This window comes from Drosophila santomea, chromosome 3R (genome assembly GCF_016746245.2).
Source record: "Drosophila santomea strain STO CAGO 1482 chromosome 3R, Prin_Dsan_1.1, whole genome shotgun sequence".
Lineage (NCBI taxonomy): Eukaryota > Metazoa > Arthropoda > Insecta > Diptera > Drosophilidae > Drosophila > Drosophila santomea.
The window spans coordinates 1,962,518-1,983,481 of record NC_053019.2 but is presented as its reverse complement, the minus strand read 5'-3'; the positions used below and the strand labels follow the sequence as shown (position 1 = coordinate 1,983,481).

Genomic DNA, 20,964 nt, shown 5'->3' with positions numbered 1-20,964 from the left:
ACTCGACAATTTCATACAACATGTTCGCTCAGAGTTTTCCCACTTTTCCGAGTAAGAGTCCGAGTTCGATTTTCGAGCATTTGATGGGGTTTCCTCATCTTTTGTTTTAAGCCCCAGCTCGTCTTGTGTGCTCATAGCTTTTTATGCGACGTGCCATTGTTTTTATTTATTGTTTGCAGAGCTACTTTCTACAGCTGTTTCTCGACCAGTTTTGCTGTTTTCCCTTATATGCACTGAATCAAGCGTTAACGGCAGACAATCAATTACAAATTCTAGCCAATTTAATAACGGCCTCTAGTCACAGTTTCTCTGAGAGATTCCCTCAGATGGGTAAATAATAATAAAAGTAATTACAGAAGGACCAGAAAAGGAACTGCGAAAGGAACTACCCTTGGATCCCTTTACTCAAACTATTTCGGCGACTAAAGAACTGAGGCTACAGAAAATGGGCCACATAGCACGCGTAAATCTGCATATGAGGATATGTCTTGTCGACAGTCGGAAATGAAATTCAGGTAGCGAATGACAGCTCTAGGCGGATATTGATTTTGGTGTGTGTTCGCGCACTGTGCCAAGAACTGGCAACATTTTCATTCATTTCAGCTGACAAACCTATCCGTAAAAGTAAATTTTGGAAGGCTTAGTATCAACACTCTAAGGGCGTCCTTTTATTTACCATTCCCAAGCATTTCATTATTTCAAATAAGGCTGTACCTCCAATTGAGACTACATTCTGCCATCCTTATGGATTTCCAACCCGTTTTTAATTACAAGCACTGGCGTCCCTCCTGCCATTGGATAACTAATCCATTCAAAACTAGCTAAACAAAGCAATTTGCGCCCTAAGCTCCGACAATATTTCAAATTATGACGAGAATAAAGCAAAACAGGGCGTTTAATCAAAACGTTTAAGTAAATTTCCTGGAAAGGAAAGGACGCAGAGGATGGGTGACTTGAGTCCCTTATTTACATTTTAAGTACAGCACTCCTAACCCCCGTTCCATGCTGCCAGCTAAACGCAAGTTTAAGAGCGTTTTTCATACTAGCTAATTTTCTTATGATTATATGCGCCTAATAAAAGCCATCGCCCGTGGATCTGCAATAAGGGGTGCCAAGGAATCTATGCTCGGAGACTCAGCATATAGGTTCCATCCTCGTCCCCATCCACATCCTCGGTCCCCCGTCACGTGCTGTGCCGTCTGCTTAGCTGGGCCATCATCTAAGCTAGAGCACCGGAAGCGATGGCAGCGCCATCACCACCAACGCCAACAGCGCACAGCACAGCGGAAGTTCATGGCGCCTCTGGACTCGGATTTCTCCTTTGTTAAGTGTGTCCACATGGGTTAACAGGGATTTCCCGACGAGAATTCTAATGAGATCGTGTCGTACAACAACCAGGTCTAGTTGAAACTAAATAGGATAGCTCCATATGAATCGGTTAAATATAATCTACAGATTGATATAGTCTGTATATGATTATTGAGGTACCCACTGTTTTTAGCTAGGAAAGGTTTTTGTCTTTTCGGTTTTATTTAGTTGAGGTCAAAAATACTCCTTTGATCTAATGGTTAGGGAAACTTTTTATACCCGTTACTCGTAGAGTAAAAGGGTATACTAGATTTGTTGAAAAGTATGTAACAGGCAGAAGGAAGCGTTTCCGACCATATAAAGTATATATATTCTTGATCAGGATCAATAGCCATGCTGGCCATGTCCGTCTGTCCGTCCGTCTGTCCGTCTGTCTGTCCGTCTGTCTGTCCGTATGAACGTCGTGATCTCAGGAACTACAAAAGCTAGAAAGTTGAGATTAAGCATACAGACTCCCAAGACATAGAAGCAGCGCAAGTTTGTCGATTCATGTTGCCACGCCCACTCTAACGCCCACAAACCGCCCAAAACTGCCACGCCCACACTTTTGAAAATGTTTTAATATTTTTTAATTTTTGTATTGTCTTCTAATTTCTATCGATTTGCCAAAAACTTTTTGCCACGCCACAAACGCCCAAGCTGCTACGCCCACACTTTTGAAAATGTTTTGATATTTTTTCATTTTGTATTAGCTTTGTAATTTCTATCGATTTGCAAAAAACTTTTTGCCACGCCCACCCTAACGCCCACAAACCGCCAAAAACTGTCAGTGTTTAAGACTCTCCTTCGCACTTCCACCAGCTGAGTAACGGGTATCAGATAGTCGGGGAACTCGACTATAGCGTTCTCTCTTGTTTTAAATGTAATTAAACAAAATAGTAACCTAATGTATCTTTACGTATATTTAATAATTTACCAATTAACCATATTATTATATAAATACGAATATTTTAACGAAAATTTAGTAAATTATCTATTTTTTAATATCCTGGAAATTTTGAAACATATGGTTTATTAAGAGATTTGTCAGATATGTGTTACTAGATCTAAGTACTTGAAGCGCGATGCAGTTTTAAAATATGAGTGGAGTCGATATGTCGTTGGCTGTGCGTTGGATGTTCATTGGTTGAGAGAACCCATATTCGTGTGACCCGCCAAAGTCTGATGATATTCGAAAGAAAGGTTTTACCCTTTTGTATCAGAAAGATGTATTCTATACTAGGATCTATTTTACAAAAAAAATCTTCGTTTTAAAATATTTGTTGATATCGCTGCGATTGAGGTTTGGTTTGGTAATCAAGGAGTGTGTTTGATGAGCAAGCCCCGGATCTGAGATATTTAGTGAGTGAATCCATGAATTGAATCGCTTTTAATGTGGATATGGGTCCAATGTATGTATATGTAAGTTTCCCTGCGTTTCTTACTGCTGTTATAGCTTACAGAATAGCAATAGCCCTTTACTGTGATAGCGTAGTGGGTAGGATAGCTTGTTTGAGCACATCTTCTTTTGTGATAACACCAATTATTTACTGTCATCTTTTCCATCAGTAAACCTCATCTGGATGTTTATAAGGATGTTCTACATGACCCATGAGCTTAGGAGGACGTGTTTTTGAGGATGCAGAATTAGCATTTCAAAGCATAAACAGTTCTTAATACATTTGTTGACCTATCCTTTTTATACCCGTTACTCGTAGAGTAAAAGGGTATACTAGATTCGTTGAAAAGTATGTAATAGGCAGAAGGAAGCGGTTCCGACCATATAAAGTGTATATATTCTTGATCAGGATCAATAGTCGAGTCGATCTGGCCATGTCCGTCTGTTTGTCCGTCCGTATGAACGCTGAGATTGTCAGTGTTGAATAACCTCCTTCGCACTTCTACTAGCTTGTTGTTTTTTGAAAGTCATTGATTGATGATCGTTGAATGTCCGTACCGGTAAGTTCATTTAAGATTTTTAAGGTTTAAGTATTGATTTGGATGAATGCCTACCCAAAATCGTCCTTAAAACACTAACTTTTTTCCTGTAAAAACAAAAAAAACAAGAGATAACTCTATAGCTGAGTTCTGTAACTCTTGTGAAGTCTTCCCTCTTTAAACATGTAATGTATACTTTTCTATTTAATAGCATTTACCCCTTTTTTGCGGATGTTTCGTAATCAGCGTGTATGTTCCTACTAAACATTAACTACCTAAGTGTCTTTGAATAGCAGGTGGCTAAGAGACCTGACCTTTTTCCCTGATTCCTTGCTTATTGTCATTAATGGCGTAAACCTGGTGTGCATTTTCTGTATCTCATTCTGAATTCTTTTTTTTTTCGTTACCTCAGTTAAACACTCAAGCAGTGTCAATGTGTTTGGATTTTGCTGATTTCGGCTGCGCGTCTAATAAGAGCTCTTCGCATTCAAATCTCCATATATGCCATTTAGTTTGGCTGTGTGGCAGCTAAAGTTTTCCGCCGTTTGGCTGCCTTTGCATACATTTATCCTGGCGTCCTTGTGAGGTGGCTCCTGTCGCCGTAAGGGCGCGTTTTGAGTGTTCAGCAAATATGCGAGTGCTTAGCAGGGCTTACCGCAGTGGAGAAGTATCCACCTCCACCCCACATTGCCACACCCATCTTAAGCTCCTCTTGGATTCATCATACTTCCTTGCCCCATTTCGGTTAGCTTTCAGTTGGTTGGGCGAGGTATCTGAGCACTGTCCGATTTGGACTTAACTTCCGTTCGAAGTGCATCGCCAAATGGATTCGTATTTGGTTTACTTTACCACCTCCTCCACTTGATCTTGGTGCGGGCAAAACTTTATCAATATTTCAAGGGATTCCGTGTTTTATTGAAGCCCTCCACCTCGCCAGCTGCAGCTTTATATAATTGAGTGGAAGGAAGCAGCTTAAACCGCACGAGTTAACCGTGAAGAGGCGATGGCGAGGATTTTGAGTGGAAACATTCCGATTCGGCATCTTATGGTGGGGCTACGAAAAATATCTCCTCTTATTACTGTTCGTTTAAATATGAGGTTTCCTTATTTAGCTTAAGTAGCTAAAGGGAGGTTACTTTTGTTTGATTTTCATAAAAGGGATTTCCACATAAAAAGTAAACATCGTCAATAAGCAAAAAGTAACTTCTATGATCCAATTAAGCATAAGTTTTTTACGCGACTTTACCCTAGAAACTGAGTATTATTAACCCATCCCAACAGATATAATCTCTCAAATGACATGATGGCATTTCACGATGGAGTAACCATAAGGATGCAGGAACAACATTTGTGGATCATAAAACCAGGCACCAAACACGTGGACCCCCAACTTTGGATGGTCGCAAAGGGTGTTGACAAGTGGGCACATGTGGACGTGAGACCCAAATGAAAGGCCCAATTCTCGCCTTGGACACGCACCGGAAAAATCAATGGAAAGGTTTCAGGTGAACGGGGGAGGTGATTCAGAAGTGTGGGGTGGTCGGTAGAAATCAGCAGAGAATTTCCACGTTGATGAGCCGGATTCATTTCGGTTGCGTGCCAAAGTCAACGGAAGGTGCGAATTGTGGGTCGTGGGTGGCTGAACTTTGGTGTCCGGCCGCAAAATGGAAGACGACAGGAAGCAATCCGAAACGTACAGTTGACATGGAGGACATCATTAGCAGGAACACGGCAGCTGTCACTTGAGTCGGAAATTACGCATATCCTTTGATAAATTGTTGCGGAAAACGAAGTTATGAACTGATTGCAAAGTTTGCGCCAAACTATATCCACACTTGAAGATTGTTCGTTGTGTACACCAGAATGGCAAACTTTGGTGCATAGTAGGAAAGTGTAGCCTAATTTGGCCATTGCACACACTTAATTGGGCCAGTACCAGGACTCAGACTCACACATATATTCCTCCGGATTAGCCTTACCCATGTCGGTTAGACTCAAGCAGGCTTTGGCTAATGTCATCAAATGACGTGTCACTCAATCAGGAAAAGCCGAGGCAAGTCGATATCCTTAAGCACATCCTTGTCCTGATATGCGACGATATAAGCTTATGCAAAATTAAATCATTAAAATGCGAGGCAGATGAAATTTTCTTAAACTGTTTTGCGCACGAGTTGATGCCAAGTCACACATGCCAATGCAAACAGCGCCCATACACAAACACGCCCAATGTCCCTAAACACACACATGCGTGCTTGTGCCTAAGTAGATATTTCATCGGATTTTCACAGCAGATGGGATAAAAAAGCGGGACGCATCACAGCGAGTCTGGAAAAATCATAAAGGACAGCAACAAATTTAAAACGTTTTCGCTTCGAGAAGGAGTTTGGGGCAGCTGGGAAAAGATGCCCTCGATAATGGCTGGGGTCATGTTTTGACGTGGTTGACATAAAAGTAGCAAGCAGGAGAAGGCAGGATAGACATTTAAATTAAACGTAGCCAGAAGAAAGTAACAATTTTTGATAAGCCAGGATGCATTAAAATTAAATAATTAAAATAATTTTAAAATAAATTTAATAAAGTCCCTCCGTCCTGCATTATTAATGGTGGCACTTGGACATTTTAATAAAGGGATATCGAAGAGACTTTACAATGATGCGATAAATGTATGTTTTTGGGCTTCGCTACGTTCTGAGATGGACCCGCACTGCCATGACATCTCATCCCATTCCGGGCTACTCCTTCCACAGAACTTGGGGAACAAGCCAGTGTACGTGCTCCACCAAAAGGCCCAGTCATCGCAAAGACCAACTAGGCAGTTGAGAAATTAAATTCTAGTTACGCCCCTGGAATTTAAGAATAGCAAAAAATCGGGGAATGGGTGGATGCTATGGCTTTCGGGTTGAGAAATGGGTGGGAGGAAGAGGCTATAGGCTGAAGGACGCTTGGATGCGGTTGTTGAACGTGTTCAAATTGCCGAAACGCGTCGAAATTATGTTAATGTTGTATGTACGTGTCCCGAAGGCGGCCAACAAATTGAATATGTATTTAAGCTTTAATGTTGCGGGTAGGCGGCTATCGGAAACGCGTCATTGTTTAATCTATAATTTGGCATCTATATCTTTATTTTGCGGCTGCAGAGAGGTGGAAAAAGTGGATCCTAAAAATTTGGCATCACTTCGTTTGTCTTTGTCATGTGTTTGATGTATGTGTATAAATTCCAAAGGAAGGCTCTGCCTAACAATTCCTGTTCATCTCTCTGTCACTTTTAATGAGTTCTTGTGCAAGAATTTTCGTTCCCTTGAATTCCGCCTGGAACTTGCTGGCAACAATGTCGGCGAAATTGTCACCACCCCTGATAATCAGGCGAACGTCCTTCGAAGGTCGTGGCCGTGGTCGTGGCAATGACGCATTGTCACCATGAATATAATTTCCATTAAGACAATTTTAGATGAGTAAGTGGCGCCAAGCAAGTCATATTGCATTCCAAGCGAGAGGAAGTTAGCGCGAAAAGTAAACTTCATCGGAGATGAAGATATATAGCAAAAAGCCGTACATTTAACTCTTTAATTTTGAAAATAGGAAGAGAAGCCATCATTATTTTACATAGTTAAGGATACAAATGTGGCTTCCGAATGCCATAAGTCTACGCCAAGAAAAGAAATTATTCTTATTTTAGATATTTATACATATATTCATTTGGGATTGCGGACAACGTTCCTCGTTGACAAATCGATCTAGAGACTAGACAAAACATTTAAAATGACGTCTACGCGTACATATGTATGTACATAAATCAAGACAACAGCCGAACCACAATTTCTAGCTGTGCGGCAATCGCGCATGTATGTAAATGATTTAGCTTTCCGAAAAGTTTTAAGGCTTGAACCGAACGCAGCTGAAAAATTTGGCAACAAACAAGGGAAAACTGAGGAATTTGCGAAACATGTGCAGACAATTTGACCATAACCTCTGACAAGCCATCAAAAACGATTGTGGGGGCGTGGCCAAGGTAGGGATAAGTTTTGAAAGGACCTATGTTTTGAACAGAAAAGCGAGACATTGATGGGGCACTCTGTAGTTAAAAACAAGATGTGATAAAAAGCAAAAAGTACGCAGTCACCTTAAATGGCTATTCATTCCCAGCTTCATGAGGAATGGGAGAAAGGGTGAAGTGAAGTGGTGTGGATTGTATAGTTTACTACAGTTTATTGCTGCTAGCTGCTAAAATAGTGTTTTAATTAAAATTAGTGAGACATAAGCTTTAAATTAATGCCACTTCTTTGTCCTAGAGCCTCTTGCCGAGGAAAGTAGTATTATTGCACGGGTGTGAAAGGTCCATGTGGGTGTTTAGCTGTACCTGGTTCGGAGGATGGGATGCCCATCTCATATAGTCCGGACTTACTCGGCTTTGCGAACAATATTCCATCCCCTCGTTCTGTTCATTCGCCTTGTATAAATAAGGGATTATGGATGGATCCGTGCATTTAGTTCTCGGGATTGTCACTGCTTCAAGTCCCAAAAGGACGTTCGCAGAAACCGTGCAACTGTTCACTGAGTTCAGTTAATTTATTTAATGGCAGTTCATAAGATTTGTGACTTTATTTGTGATTCCATCTACTCTAGGTACCTAGATAACAGGATAACACTATCCAGGTAATATGTGTATATTAAAACACTACCAGACCAGACCATCAGCTAAAGGAAACACTTGTGCTCCTCCTAGCAAATGAATTTAGTGGAAGTTACAATATGCATAGGAATTAAAATACAATTTATGTCAATCCCCAGCCGAATCTGGTCTAATTACGTTCAGTACAAATAAACTTATCCAGCACGATCTGAGCACAGGCAATTTAATTATGAATATGTATAATCGGTTTGTCCATAAGCGAAACATTATCGGATCGGCAAAATGTGACAAGAGCTAAGATAAAGGATAAAGTTGGGAACGAAATAGCCCGACTGGCAGCTATTCCCGGTCGAACTTGAAACTGTATAGTCTAGAAAGACGAGTGACTGATATAAGGTGGATGTGAAGATGATGGAGCCAGCCGAGTTACGTAATGACAGGCTTCAGAGAAATGGACGCAACGCAAGTTGCCACAGCCAGTCTAACGCCCACAAACCGCACACACACGCACACACTTCCACTAGCTGAGTAACGGGTATCAGATAGCCGGGGAACTCAACAATAGCGTTCTCTCTTGTTTTTTCTATTGTTGTATGAATTATGATCGCAGAACTCAGAAAATTCAATCATACTCCACATCATACTTATCGAAGGTGGCAACAATTGATCGCCAAAAACATTATTTTCTGCCTGCGTAGAAGTTTGGCAAACCCAAAATCGCATGGCGGAACCGGAAAAGGGGCGTGCCAAGGACGACAGCCTTTGGCAAAGCCGTCCCCATGCTCACCAATCCAAGCCTCAGATCCGAAAGGAGCGGCGACTTTCGCCACAGGCCAATCATCCTCATGAGAAAGACCAGCTACAAGATCGTCGTTTAATGGAAACTCGGAGCTCCTCTGAGGTGGAGCAAGCTCTACCGGAAATTATAGTGGCGGGAAAGTACCGCTTACTGAAGCGCATTGGAAACGGTTCCTTCGGAGAACTGTTTCAGGCCGAAAGCCTCAAGTACCACGAGAAGGTAGCCATAAAACTTGAGAGCTCCACGGTCAAGTACCCATTGCTGCCCCGCGAGGCCAGGATCTATGGAATTCTGCAGGGCGGATTGGGAATCCCGCATGTGCGGCACTATGCCACTGAGGGAGCGTACAATGTCATGGTGATGGACCTCCTGGGGCCCACTCTGGAGGATCTGCTGAACCTCTGCTCACGCTCCTTCAGCATGAAGACCACCCTGATGCTGGCCGACCAGATACTGGCCCGCGTAGAGCTCCTCCACCGCAAGTGCTTCATCCACCGAGACATCAAGCCGGACAACTTCCTGATGGGCCTGAACCGCCACCAAACCCAGGTGTATATGATTGACTTCGGACTGGCCAAGAAGTTTTACAGCCTGCGTTCCCAGAAGCACATTGGCTACACGGAGAACCGGGATCTAGTAGGTACGGCCCGGTACGCCAGTGTGCGGGCCCATTATGCGGAGCAGAGTCGTCGGGATGATCTGGAGTCCGTGGGCTACTTACTCCTCTATTTCCAGCGGGGACGTCTTCCCTGGCAGGGGATCCGGGCGCAGTCGCAGGCCCAGAAGTACGAGAAGATAGCTGAGTACAAGTCCAACATCCCACTTCAGCAACTCTGTTCCGGATTGCCCATTGAGTTCTTCATGTACCTGAAGTACTGCCGGAAGCTGCACTTTGCCGAGAAGCCGGACTACGTGTATTTACAGCAGCTGTTTAAGGTGCTCTTCCGGAACCAGTACAAGTTGTGTGACTTTCTCTTCGACTGGTTCGTTCTGAAGAGGGGATCTGAGGCACAACAGGCGAAGCAAAAGGGTACGGAAAGAGACAGAGGTGGAAAAAGAAGTGGGGTGGTGCAGAAGGAGAGGCATCTAAATAAGGATAAGGGTAGGGATTGTCATACGCAGAGGTATCGAAAAAAAAATGGGGAAATGGGTGTCGAGGAAAATAAAAGTACTAATGGGGAAGACCCAATTGGAGATAAGCCCCGGAACAAGAATGGCAAGGCCTGCTCTTGCAGTTACCACCTCCAGACGAAGCGTCCCCAGGATCGAGATCAGAGGATGCCTCTGATGACCGAGCGAAGGATCCTTCCGGAGGAGCAGGCGCAGCGGGAGTCCCATCAAATGCCGCCCTGCCTTTGATATTACGCTGCTTGTATACTATATTTAGCAACTATATTTCCCCAGCTCAGATCCTTTGTTCGCCAAATTAACGTCTTGGGTAATTGGGAAAGCTTTTGGGCGCCCACAGAAGTCAACTGGCAGCTTAGCCAACTGTGAAATCGATACCGTGGCAAATCGAGGGATATAAAGATGATGGATAGAAATGCATTTTTATACAAAATTTAAATAGTTCTAAAAAAAATGAATGGCTAAGTTCATTATTAAGTAGTAGTAGTTTGTAAAATAAAATTGTTTTAATAGATGAAAACAATATAAAAGCAAGAGAGAACGCTATACATACTTTTCAGCATTTGTTGATAGTATACTATTTTACTCTACGAGTAACGGGTCTTTGTCTTCTTCAGTTGGAAAGGTATGTTAGATTAAATTTAGTTTGTTTCACTGTTTGCTTCAGAGTTATTACTAACTCTAGGACCCCTTTTTTAACTTTTCCGTTGCTGGCACCTTTTGCAGTAAAAAATTTAAAAGTTTCTCGGAAAGAGCAACACACACATACATTCGATAGCCTGGATATTAAAAAAGGGGTTAATTATTGGCCCAGCCAGAACGCCTTACGAAATTCCTGACACGACTTCAGGATGTGTCCCCGGTGCGGAAGGAGAAGGCTAAGACCAGAGGACTCCCCTAGTGGTTTATAAGCAATAGGGTCATCGCAGCCGAGGCAAAGTAGTTTGCTCAGTCGCGCAGCAATAATGCGGACTTACGGGTACAAGAAATCCAAGTAGTCCAAAAGAATACGCAGACCTATTTTTTTCTGGCCGACAGCGCTGTGGCCCAAACCCCCAAACCGGCGGCAATGATGACTTTTGTATGGGTGTGAGCGTGCATAAATCTATAAATAGCTCGCCTCGCCGAGGCTTACACTGAGCGAAAAAGGAAGAATAATATTAAATGAACAAAAAACGAGATAAATTTTTCATTGGCTTAGCAGCCAACAACAAAAACTAAACAAAATGCTGTGAAAGTGAATGTATTGTTTTAATTGGAATTATTCTTATAATATAAATTTAAATTTAAAAAATTTATAAAATAACAAGAGAGAACGCTACAGTCGAGTTCTCCGTCTATCTGATACCCGTTACTCAGCTAGTGGAGTGCGAAAGTGAGTCTTCAGCACTGACAGATTTTGGCGGTTTGTGGGCGTTAGAGTGGGCGTGGCAAAGAGTTTTTTGGCAGATCGAAATTTACAAGACCAATACAAAAATTAAAAAATATCAAAACATTCTTCAAAAGTGTTGGGGTGGCAGTTTTAGGCGGTTTGTGGGCGTTAGAGTGGAGTCTGTATGCTTAATCTCAACTTTCTAGCTTTTGTAGTTCCTGTGATCTCAGCGTTCATACGGACAGACGGACGGACAGACGGACATGGCCAAATCGAACTTCTCAAATTTTTTGGTAAGCCTCCATCTTTTTCTTTAAGCTGCAGAATTCTATGCGTATGAAAACTTTTCAGTATAAGCAAGTGAAAACGCTATAGTCGGGTACCCCGACTATCAGATACCCGTTAATCCGTTATTTAAAGTTCGAACGAAATTTAGCATTTTTCTAACATTTCGATAGAAGTTAGAAAGACTTAAAACAAAATGACAAAATAAAAAAATGTTCAAAAGTGCCGTGGCAGTGGGCGTGGCAAAAAGACACAAAACAGATAGAAAATGAAACAAGAGAGAACGCTATAGTCGAGTTCCCCGACTATCTGATACCCGTTAATCAACTTGTGGAAGTGCGAAGGAGGAATTTTAACGCCGACAGTCTTTGGCTTAACAAGTTTTTTGGCAAATTGGGTGAAATTTACAAAACTAACAAAAAAGTGAAAAAATATTAAAACACTTTTCAAAAGTGTGGGCGTTAGGGTGGGCGTGGAAACATGGGTCATGCGTCTATGTCTTTATATAGTTCATGATATCTCGACGTTTATACGGACGGACATTTATAGTTTCGGAAACGCCTCCTTCTACCTGTTACATACTTTTCAAGGAACCGAGTATACCCTTTTACCAAGACATTAGAATAATGTCTTTTCTTTTACTCTACGAGTAATGGGTATAATATATACATATCCTTCAATTACATTTAAGCTGGAATATTTCGAAGCTGCACAGATTCCGCTGGCTGAGTCAATAAGCTAGTACAATTTAAGCCCACTTAAGCCACCTTCTTTGCAGCTTTTGATAAGTGCTTCTCTAAAAATAGACTTCGTTTTCTTCCTGCAGGCGGGATTTCCCGTGTACGTAGCGCAGACTCTGCCACGCTCATTTAACCTCCCCAGCTCTGCGATATGAAGCAGTTTCGGTCGTTGGGAATTCCACCTACGAAATACTCTGGGTAACTTTCCTAAGAAATTGAATGCATGCCTAATGTCGAAGTCCCTACACCACAGAGGAGCATACCCACACACACACACAGCTCACGCATACTCATGAAAACCAAGCCTACGCACTCATACGCTTTTCCGTACACGAACAGAACGTGCTGAAGCGTAAAAATATTTGCAAGCTTTGGCTTTGGCTATGGCTTCGGCTTTCTCCATTCACCATTCTCTTTGGTTCGCCGCATTTCAAATTAAGTTAATTTTTTTCGTTGAACAAAATGGCTACAAATCTGTGTTTTATTTATAAGTGACACTAGCCGAGCGAGCAGACACATTACAGAAGGCAGTGAACTCGGTCATTCTACACTGATGGGTCCTCGATGAACTTCAGTGACATTCAAATTGGGCAGTTAACAAAATTGTGCAATTTGTGGGTCAATGGCAAGTGGCGATGGTAATCCGAATATCAAGTGGATGCGAGTGGACATGTGAGTAGGTCCGGTGGGGCCATCTTACTTATGATTGTCCAATGGGGATAACTAAAACTGGGGCAACGTTGCGTATAAGCAATATTGTAACTTTATGGTGCTGTGTGTTTGATTCCTTCCTTTCTGTCGCTAGAACGAGACCTTCTTCAGTAATTCTAAATATACCTTTTTAGTCTACGAGTAACGGGTATAATTACTAAGTTTTCGCTTCATCCGAATGTCGTATAGGCCTAAAATGTTTCCCTTTGTAAAAAGAAATTACCTTGCATGCTCACATTAAATCAATTATGTCTTACAGTTAATTTTAAGTAAGTTTGGTTCATTGAATTAGTCACAAAAGAATGCCATTCATAACTACATATCTTCTCATTTTAAGGATATGCTAATCGTTAGTAAAGTTTAAGTAAGTTTGGTTAATTAAATTAGTAACAAACGATTGCCATTAATAACTACATATCTTCTCATTACAAAGATATGCAAACCGTAAAGACTAAAAATTGCATTCCTGTTACTCATAGAGTAAAAGGGAATACTAGATTTGATAAAAAGTATGTAACAGGCAGAAGGAAGCTTTTCTGACCATATAAAGTCGATGGCCATGTCCGTCCGTATGAACGTCAAGATCTCAGGAACTATAGAAGCTAGGTTTAGGTTAAGTATACAGTTTCCAGAGAAATTTCTTATCGATTTGCCCAAAACCAACACGCATACACTGTTTTCATATTTTTTCACATTTTTGTTAGTCTTATAAATTTCTCTCGACTTCTGTCTCTAACGCCCAAAAACAGACTATATCATTCTCTCTTGTTACATTTAGAAAAGGACACATATCTTATTGAAGCCCAAATTAACTGGCTAATATACCTACCTATACAGCTGAAGGCTGTTCTGGTGGCCATAAATTATTCAATTGAAAATATGTTAAAAATTCACAGTGAATTATTTACGCCGCAGACCCTTTTCAGTGTACAAGGATATTTTTTCGAACAGCAGAGTGTACCATATAAGGTCGAACACCCAAAGGCCCCATTGATAACCTCTGAGGGGTTTCGCCCACATACATTTGGCCATAAATTTGCCTTCCCTCACAAATATACACAAATACAGAAACCACGGGCACACACGACCACTCGCACTCAGTTGGCAAGTTTCATTGCATAATTTTGTGACTTTGTGGCATTGCTTTGGAGAGCACAGTGGTCAACCTTTTTTTTAGATTTTGGTCAATTAGAGTTAATGTTATAGAGTTGTAATTATTATTTTGAAGGATGACCATGATCATAGAAGAGGTAAAGGACTCAAACTTCTTTATTGCTGGTTATAAGAGCCTTTTCACTATAAAGATTTATAATTTTGAGCACTGTCGTAGCGAAAGTGATGCTGTGTGGTTTGCAGCAGATGTCCAGGGAGTGTCCAGATGATGTGCTGCAGCAATTCAGTCAGCAAGGCAAATGATTACCCATGCCATAAGGCGAGCCATGTCGATAGGCAGACGCCACGGCAGGGGACACGGGGCGTATGATTAATGCGTCTGGTGCGCGCTTAATGCTCTTAAGTGAACATAAATGATTGCCATTTCGCTTGTCCTGTTTAAGCATCTAAAATCGCATTACGTGCAATGGGCATCACAGCGAATTGACCAATCGAGTTGAGGCCAAGGCAGTGATCAACCCATTTATATGATTATATGACCACGTTATTGAGTGGTGCAACTGCATGTCTAAATGGATTTTGGTTTTCTATAAACAACGAAAATAATATATTAAAAAAGTCACACACGGAAACTAATACATGTACAAAATTCTTAACCAGGAATATTATTAAATGGGATTTTGGATTGCTCGCTCAACATAAGAATTGCCTTAAATGGGAAATTTAAAATTGAATAATATACCCGTTACTCGTAGAGTAAAAGGGTATCCGATAGTCGTGGAACTTATAATTTCAAAAAAAAGGTAGACAGCACAAAAAAAAAGAAATGAACTCCGTAATAGCGTTCATCGACTATCCGATACCCGTTATTTATATTGCGGGCACAGAATCATATTCGCTTAAAATATCAATTGATATTTTTAAAAAAAGTAAAAGGTATGTAAAAAGTAAGAGGTAGAGTGGGCGTGGAAATCATCTGAAACAAACTCTCACAAACTCTGCTTTTCTAGAACCAGCTGAACTAGAGCTGAACTCAATGGGCAAACTGTATTTTGTGGTCATAACTCATAAGCTAATTAGTCAAATATTTGCGCTCTAATAGCACAATAAATATTCACTACTAATTCATCGCATAAGACTAGTCTAGGTCCAAAATACGCAGCGAGCACCCATTTTATTCGCTCAAGCGTCTTTGATTGATGCGCTAATTGAACAGTCGCAAAGGCAAGGCTAATATTGATTTTATTGACATATCTATCAGGCTCATCGGGCAACAGCTAACGACAAGTGCAACAACAGGGAAAAAGTTTGTGTAAAGTTTCCATGTTGTTGTGGAGCTTGTTTCGTTTTATTTATTATTTTACTCAGTGCCACCGCACATTTGCTCTTTGACGGAGGACTGCCACATCCCGCTTTTCCCACGGAATAGTCCAAATATGTGTGTGTGTTTGCCAAGCGCTTGGCCATTAAACCAATTTTCAGGCCAACAAAGAGTGGACAAAAGGAAAAGCGTAGAAAAAGCTGGAAGCGGCCAAAGCAAAAACTGAATGTTTGCTTAGCTTCGCAGATAAGGGAATCCGGGGAACTCCAAAAAATAACCTTAAAAGGTTTATGCAACTTTGTAGTTGGAAATCCAAAATGATATTTTCAACTTCTTTGCTTTTCCATAAACAATTTAACAAGTTAAACGAATATAATGTCTTAAAATAAATACATAATTTACATAAATCATATTTCAATACTTAACTACCAAAGTAAAAAACAATTTTTGATAACATCACTCAATTTTATTTTAACCTAAAATAATTGTTACTCTTTGAATGGATGTACATATGTATATATTGAGGGGTATATAGATGCCCATTTATTCTAATTTTTTGTAACGTTGGCTGGGTTCTTTTTCGGTTTTCCACAACAAAAAATATTCAAGGGTTTAATTTTCTTTTGCAGGGGATGACCCTTTTTAATTGCTCAAACATTTAGGAAGTTTCACTGTATTCTACAAAGAGGGACGCAAAGCTCAAATTAGTTAAGTTTTAGGGGAAAGCGTAATAACAGGATAGGTGTGAGTGGAAGGATCTAGAACCCTGTCATTTCCTTGGCGGTTTTGGGTCCTTAGTCCTATTAATTGCCTCTGATTGCCAACATAGCGACATCTTGAACCAATAATTCTATGTCAATTTTTGGAAAGGATATGGCTTCGACAGCTGTTGTTGGTTCCCAATGCCTTCAGTATTGATTTATAAAATTCATAGGTGCGCTTGTACTTAGCTGATTTGTAATAACTTTATTATGGCCCAGAACTTCACAGGATTCAATGCAAGATGGAAATAACTTCATCCGATTCAAGCAGTTTTAAATGAACTAAGTAGTGTAGAACAATACACCATTATTCAGAGGAGCCCTATCTCTTCATTAATACACATCCGTTTTGGCAAGCTGCATTGCACTTCTCATTCGCACTGTCACAATGAGCTCGGAATAGAATTTAGTTGATAAAAGACATTATCCGCTTGCGTAATCCGAATAATGAGCTTCCTAGCCAAACCCGAACTCGGGTCAATTGCATTAAAATTGAACGCATTGAATCAGCTTAAAATGTTCTACCATCTAAAGTTGCTAAGAGGCTTTGGTTTGGCATACAAAGGCGTTTGGATACTAATAATTTCGCTTAGTTTGGTTGCATTTTGTACGGTTGAGGCTGTGCATATAAAAGAGATGTGTTCAGGACTACATACTATCTATTCGGCTTTAGAGAGCATGAAAGTTTGAAGAGAGTCGTTATTCACCTAATTTATGCACTTCCAGTGCTACATATGCTAATGTACTTTTTGGCTCGCATCACATTTGGCCGAGCTCCAAACCGTATTTGGCCAAGCTGTCTGCCTTTTTGGGAATTAATAACATTAAAAGCTTCACCTGGCTATGGCAAACAGTGCGACAGTATAGTTTCAAATGCAAATACAGATGGCTGCAAGGATGCGGCTTCAAAAGTTATAACAAGCTGTCTAAGCTGGGGTACCACTTCGCTTGTCTATATTAATTTCCCATTGAGCTCAGAGCGAGAAACAAAAGAGTCTGACAAAAACTGTAACTTGCAAGACAACAGCAAAAAAAAAAAAAAAACCCTCGCACTTACTCTTTTTAATGGGACTCACAAGATGTTTGAGAATGTGGAGTGGAGCTGGCTTTATTGCGAAAACTATTCCATGCTATTCCAGGGGATTCCCCATGCTAAGAGCACGGGTTTGAATTAATTGCACTCTTAAGGACTTTTCCTGTTTGCAACTAGCATGCCATACCATACTAAATTATACACACCGAAAGGTAATAACAAACCATTTAAATGCTGTTGCCTAGTAATTATATTCTGCAATTGCTCCTTGGGTTGAGAGACCTATTTAATCACTTAAATTTAAGCACTTTTATAGTGGTGGGCATAGCTTGAAGATAAATGCTTGAAATAATACAATACATCTGGCTGTAAGGATACCACACACCTCTCTAGTGGAAAGTTCTGGCTCGAACTGAAACTGCAGTCGCATGTGTGGTCTTCGTGTTTGAATTGCTGATCAAAAAAGCAAACTCACAGCGTGTTTTTATCACACATTTTATTCTACTCTATTCGATTTCATCTGGGGTTGCGCAACTTTAGCTTAGAAAGTGCAGAAAACGAAACATTCGCAAGTAAGTGTCTAGAGTAGTTGGACAAGTTTCTTCTTTCAGGAAAACTTTTTGGTGTCCTGCAGCGACAACAGTCTGCTCTAGAGCTTTCAGGACCAGGATGCGGGGTGGAGGATGTGGCTCAGAGCTCGAGCTTGACGAACTATTGAGATTAAAATGAAATGGACATGAAATAAATTGCACTAAAATATTGTTCGCAAAGATCGAAGATCACAACGACCTTAAGAAATTCATGGAAGTTACATTTACTTTGGGTTATAATCAAATAAAATAACTATTCCTTGCCAGCCTCGTACATGTATGCTCCATATATACTTCCAGTGTTTACCAATTACTTACTGCTCTTCAGCATTTACATGTTGAGTAATTGAACTGGAACTGGTGCATTATTATGCAACGTATCAAAATGGCAATTCATTAGTTGGCCAAATCATAATGTTTCGAGCCTGGGGCAATGAGGACTTTGGAATTCCCAGAAGAGTTTGTGGGGTAACGAGGCGAGACTGATTTGATTTGGCATAGCTTCTTTTAATTTCAGATGGATTTGGACAAACAAATTTTGAACCAATTTCCATTTGTAATTCCTCGCAGGAATTTCTATTTCTGCCGACAAGGGATTCTGCGAGTAGCAAGCAGCCTTATCAGCTCACCAACTTTCAATTAAATGAAGGCAGAAGAGGATACCTTCCACTCGAAGCCCACTCCACCAGTTCTTTGGCCACGTACCCAATTTCGGTCATAATTTCTCCGTGTAAGCTGTTTAAGATTAATGACCTTTCCCACTCGCCGACGGTAGCAGTTTCTGCTAATTTTTTTATGCGTGTATATTTTATTTAATAATGCATAAATTAAGATTTACACAAACTTTGGTCGCTGAGTGGGCCACTACGTCGGAAGAAACGGTAATCAACCACAAGAAAAAGAAAACGGGAAAAGTTGGCCAGAACTAGACTTTACTAACCTTATTTCGACTTCGCCGTTGCTGCTGCTGCAATGTGGCTGCGGTGCGAATGCTGCTGCTGCTGCTGCTAGCACTTCCGGTGCTTCTCCCACGCTCTCGCTATCTCACTCGCACAACATAAACAACTACTGGGATCAGTTAATTTATCATCATTATGATTTTCCTATTTTGGCTCCGCTTTTAGTTATGTTTTGTAGATGAAAACACTTTTTCAGTTCACTTTTCGGGGTGTGCTGTTGGCTTATGTTGGTTCATGTTGGCAGCAACATAATATCCTTTATGTTCTGCTCCGGCTGGCACTTTTAAAAAGCATTTACAGTCCTGGCATATCTATTGTGTTTTTGCCATCCCGCTCTGCTCGACTGCTGCGAAATTCTCGTAATTAGCTGCTGGGACTACACTGAGTACAACAACAAGTGGTCACTCCGCTCTGTCTTTATTGTCTAATACAAATTTAATTGCGGTATTCCTCCCAACTCCTCGACCGCAAAGCAAATGTTCTGTACTTCCGAATGTATTTTTGCGGTTTTATTCTGAGACCTTATCATGTTTCTGCTGCCCCGATTTGCCACGCCCAGCACGCACACACAACCACCCGCTGAGATGGACTATCCACATTTGCTTCACTTTTCTGCCCACTTTCCCCGCGAGGCCGCTTTCCTTCTGGTGGAAAACGTTCAGCTGTTGCTGTTGGCTTCAATGAGCTCCCTTCTGCTTGGGACTCCAAATGACGCTGCTTAGAGCAGCAGGCCTACTTGCTGCCACCTGCGGAAATTAGTCATGTCTTTAAAGAACTGCCCGTCTTAAGTAGGGATCCAATTGGATCTGCACTACTACAGCTAGTAAAATATATCTGATTGCGTTCACTTGATTCCTTTCTTTGGTGCAGTTCATTGCTAACCATGTGCAATAACTGTGGGGGCAGATTATGCAATGCACATAATGATACAAATTTTAATAGGTGCAAAATACTTATTTTATTTCAATATTCATTAATTTCTTTCACACTTTCACTTAATTTCGTTAATTCGTTAATTATTATTTTACCTGCGGGTTGCAAGTATATGTTTATTTAAATTTAGTCAGTAATCAAACAATTGCCCAAAGTCTTTCATACATAAGCAGAGTCCGTACTCTTACAGGACATAATGCAGCTCCGTAAAAAGTTTCACCAAACTAAAAATAAATGTAGTAGTTACTAATCGCATTCCTTTGTCTGGATTACCCAATAAAAACAGTCCCCCGCCGAAACTGTCTCTCAATGGCTAATTGGACAATGTGGCGCTCTGCATTTCTGGGATAACCCTTGGCACCCAATAAGAATCATTGGGCCGAGCCTTTGAAAAAGCCTCTTCCCTCCCTCTCCCCAAACTCGGGTGCATCAGTGCGTATGCGTTCTCCAAAATTTGAACAACAGTTGTGTCCGTGGTAATTGCGGGGGAGAGAGAGAGCGAGTGCTGTTATCCTTCCCAGCTGATGGACGCCTAGCAGCTGTTATCTTATCACATCCTAATGCTAATGCGATTTTCATTGCTGGTATCAGCATTGCTGTATCAGCGGATTCACCCCTCCCCTCTCCTCTTGCGAAGAGCAATACTGCCTACCCTATTTCTCGCCATCATGAGAGCGAAATTCATAGCATTCTGATGGCAGCTGGCTGGCGCTAACGATACCGAAGCCTTTGGCCGTCTTCAGAAGCTGCTGCCGATGATAAGTATGATGGCTTATGTAACTAGTGCTGCATAAAGCCAGAAAACACACACACGCGCAATTCGGGCAGAGGCCAACCTAATGCTTGTGTTTTGTGATTTACTCATGTCCTGGCTGCTCCTTAACTACTCAAATTGAAGCTTTTTGCGTTTTTCACTCGCCCCAGACATATCCTCGCTGTTCAAGTGTGTATGTGGGGCAGTTTGTGTCTGCAGCAGTGGTAATTCTTTTGGCGCACGAGCTGCTGCGTGCCCTTAACACTAACAAGCCAGCAGCAAAAGAACTAAAACCAAAGGAGTGGGCCTTTGTCGATGTCTGACTTCCAGTGGGCGGAGGGAGTTGGGGGAGGGAGACCACACACTGGCACCATCCCTCACACTCACATCCACGGTTGTTTCACTTCACTACCACACTCGCGTTTTCTTAGAATTGGCCCGGTTCGGTTGGCTTTGCCTTGGGTTTTGGCTCAACTGACTTGCGAATCTGCTGGCGGATGCGGATCTCGGTGCTGTTCATCTCACGTCGATGGACCATGTTTGACTGGCT

The 20,964-nt window shown here is 41.3% G+C and overlaps 2 protein-coding genes across 2 annotated transcripts in view; one reads left to right on the top strand and one right to left on the bottom strand.

Moving 5' to 3' along the window:
• Nucleotides 1–20,964, bottom strand: part of LOC120452767 (ras-like protein family member 10B) — a 36,851-nt gene extending 15,887 nt beyond the window's left edge. Inside the window, exons 1-2 of the mRNA XM_044006362.1 lie at nucleotides 20,802–20,964; nucleotides 18,709–19,073 (exon numbers count right to left, since the gene is read on the bottom strand). The gene's annotated coding sequence lies outside the window, so the exon portion shown is untranslated. The remainder of the gene's footprint in view (nucleotides 1–18,708; nucleotides 19,074–20,801) is intronic.
• On the top strand, nucleotides 8,537–10,124 carry LOC120452766 (casein kinase I). Its single transcript, XM_039637151.1, has one exon. It carries the CDS (start codon nucleotides 8,637–8,639, stop codon nucleotides 10,071–10,073), a length of 1,437 nt encoding a protein of 478 aa, XP_039493085.1. The 5' UTR covers nucleotides 8,537–8,636; the 3' UTR covers nucleotides 10,074–10,124.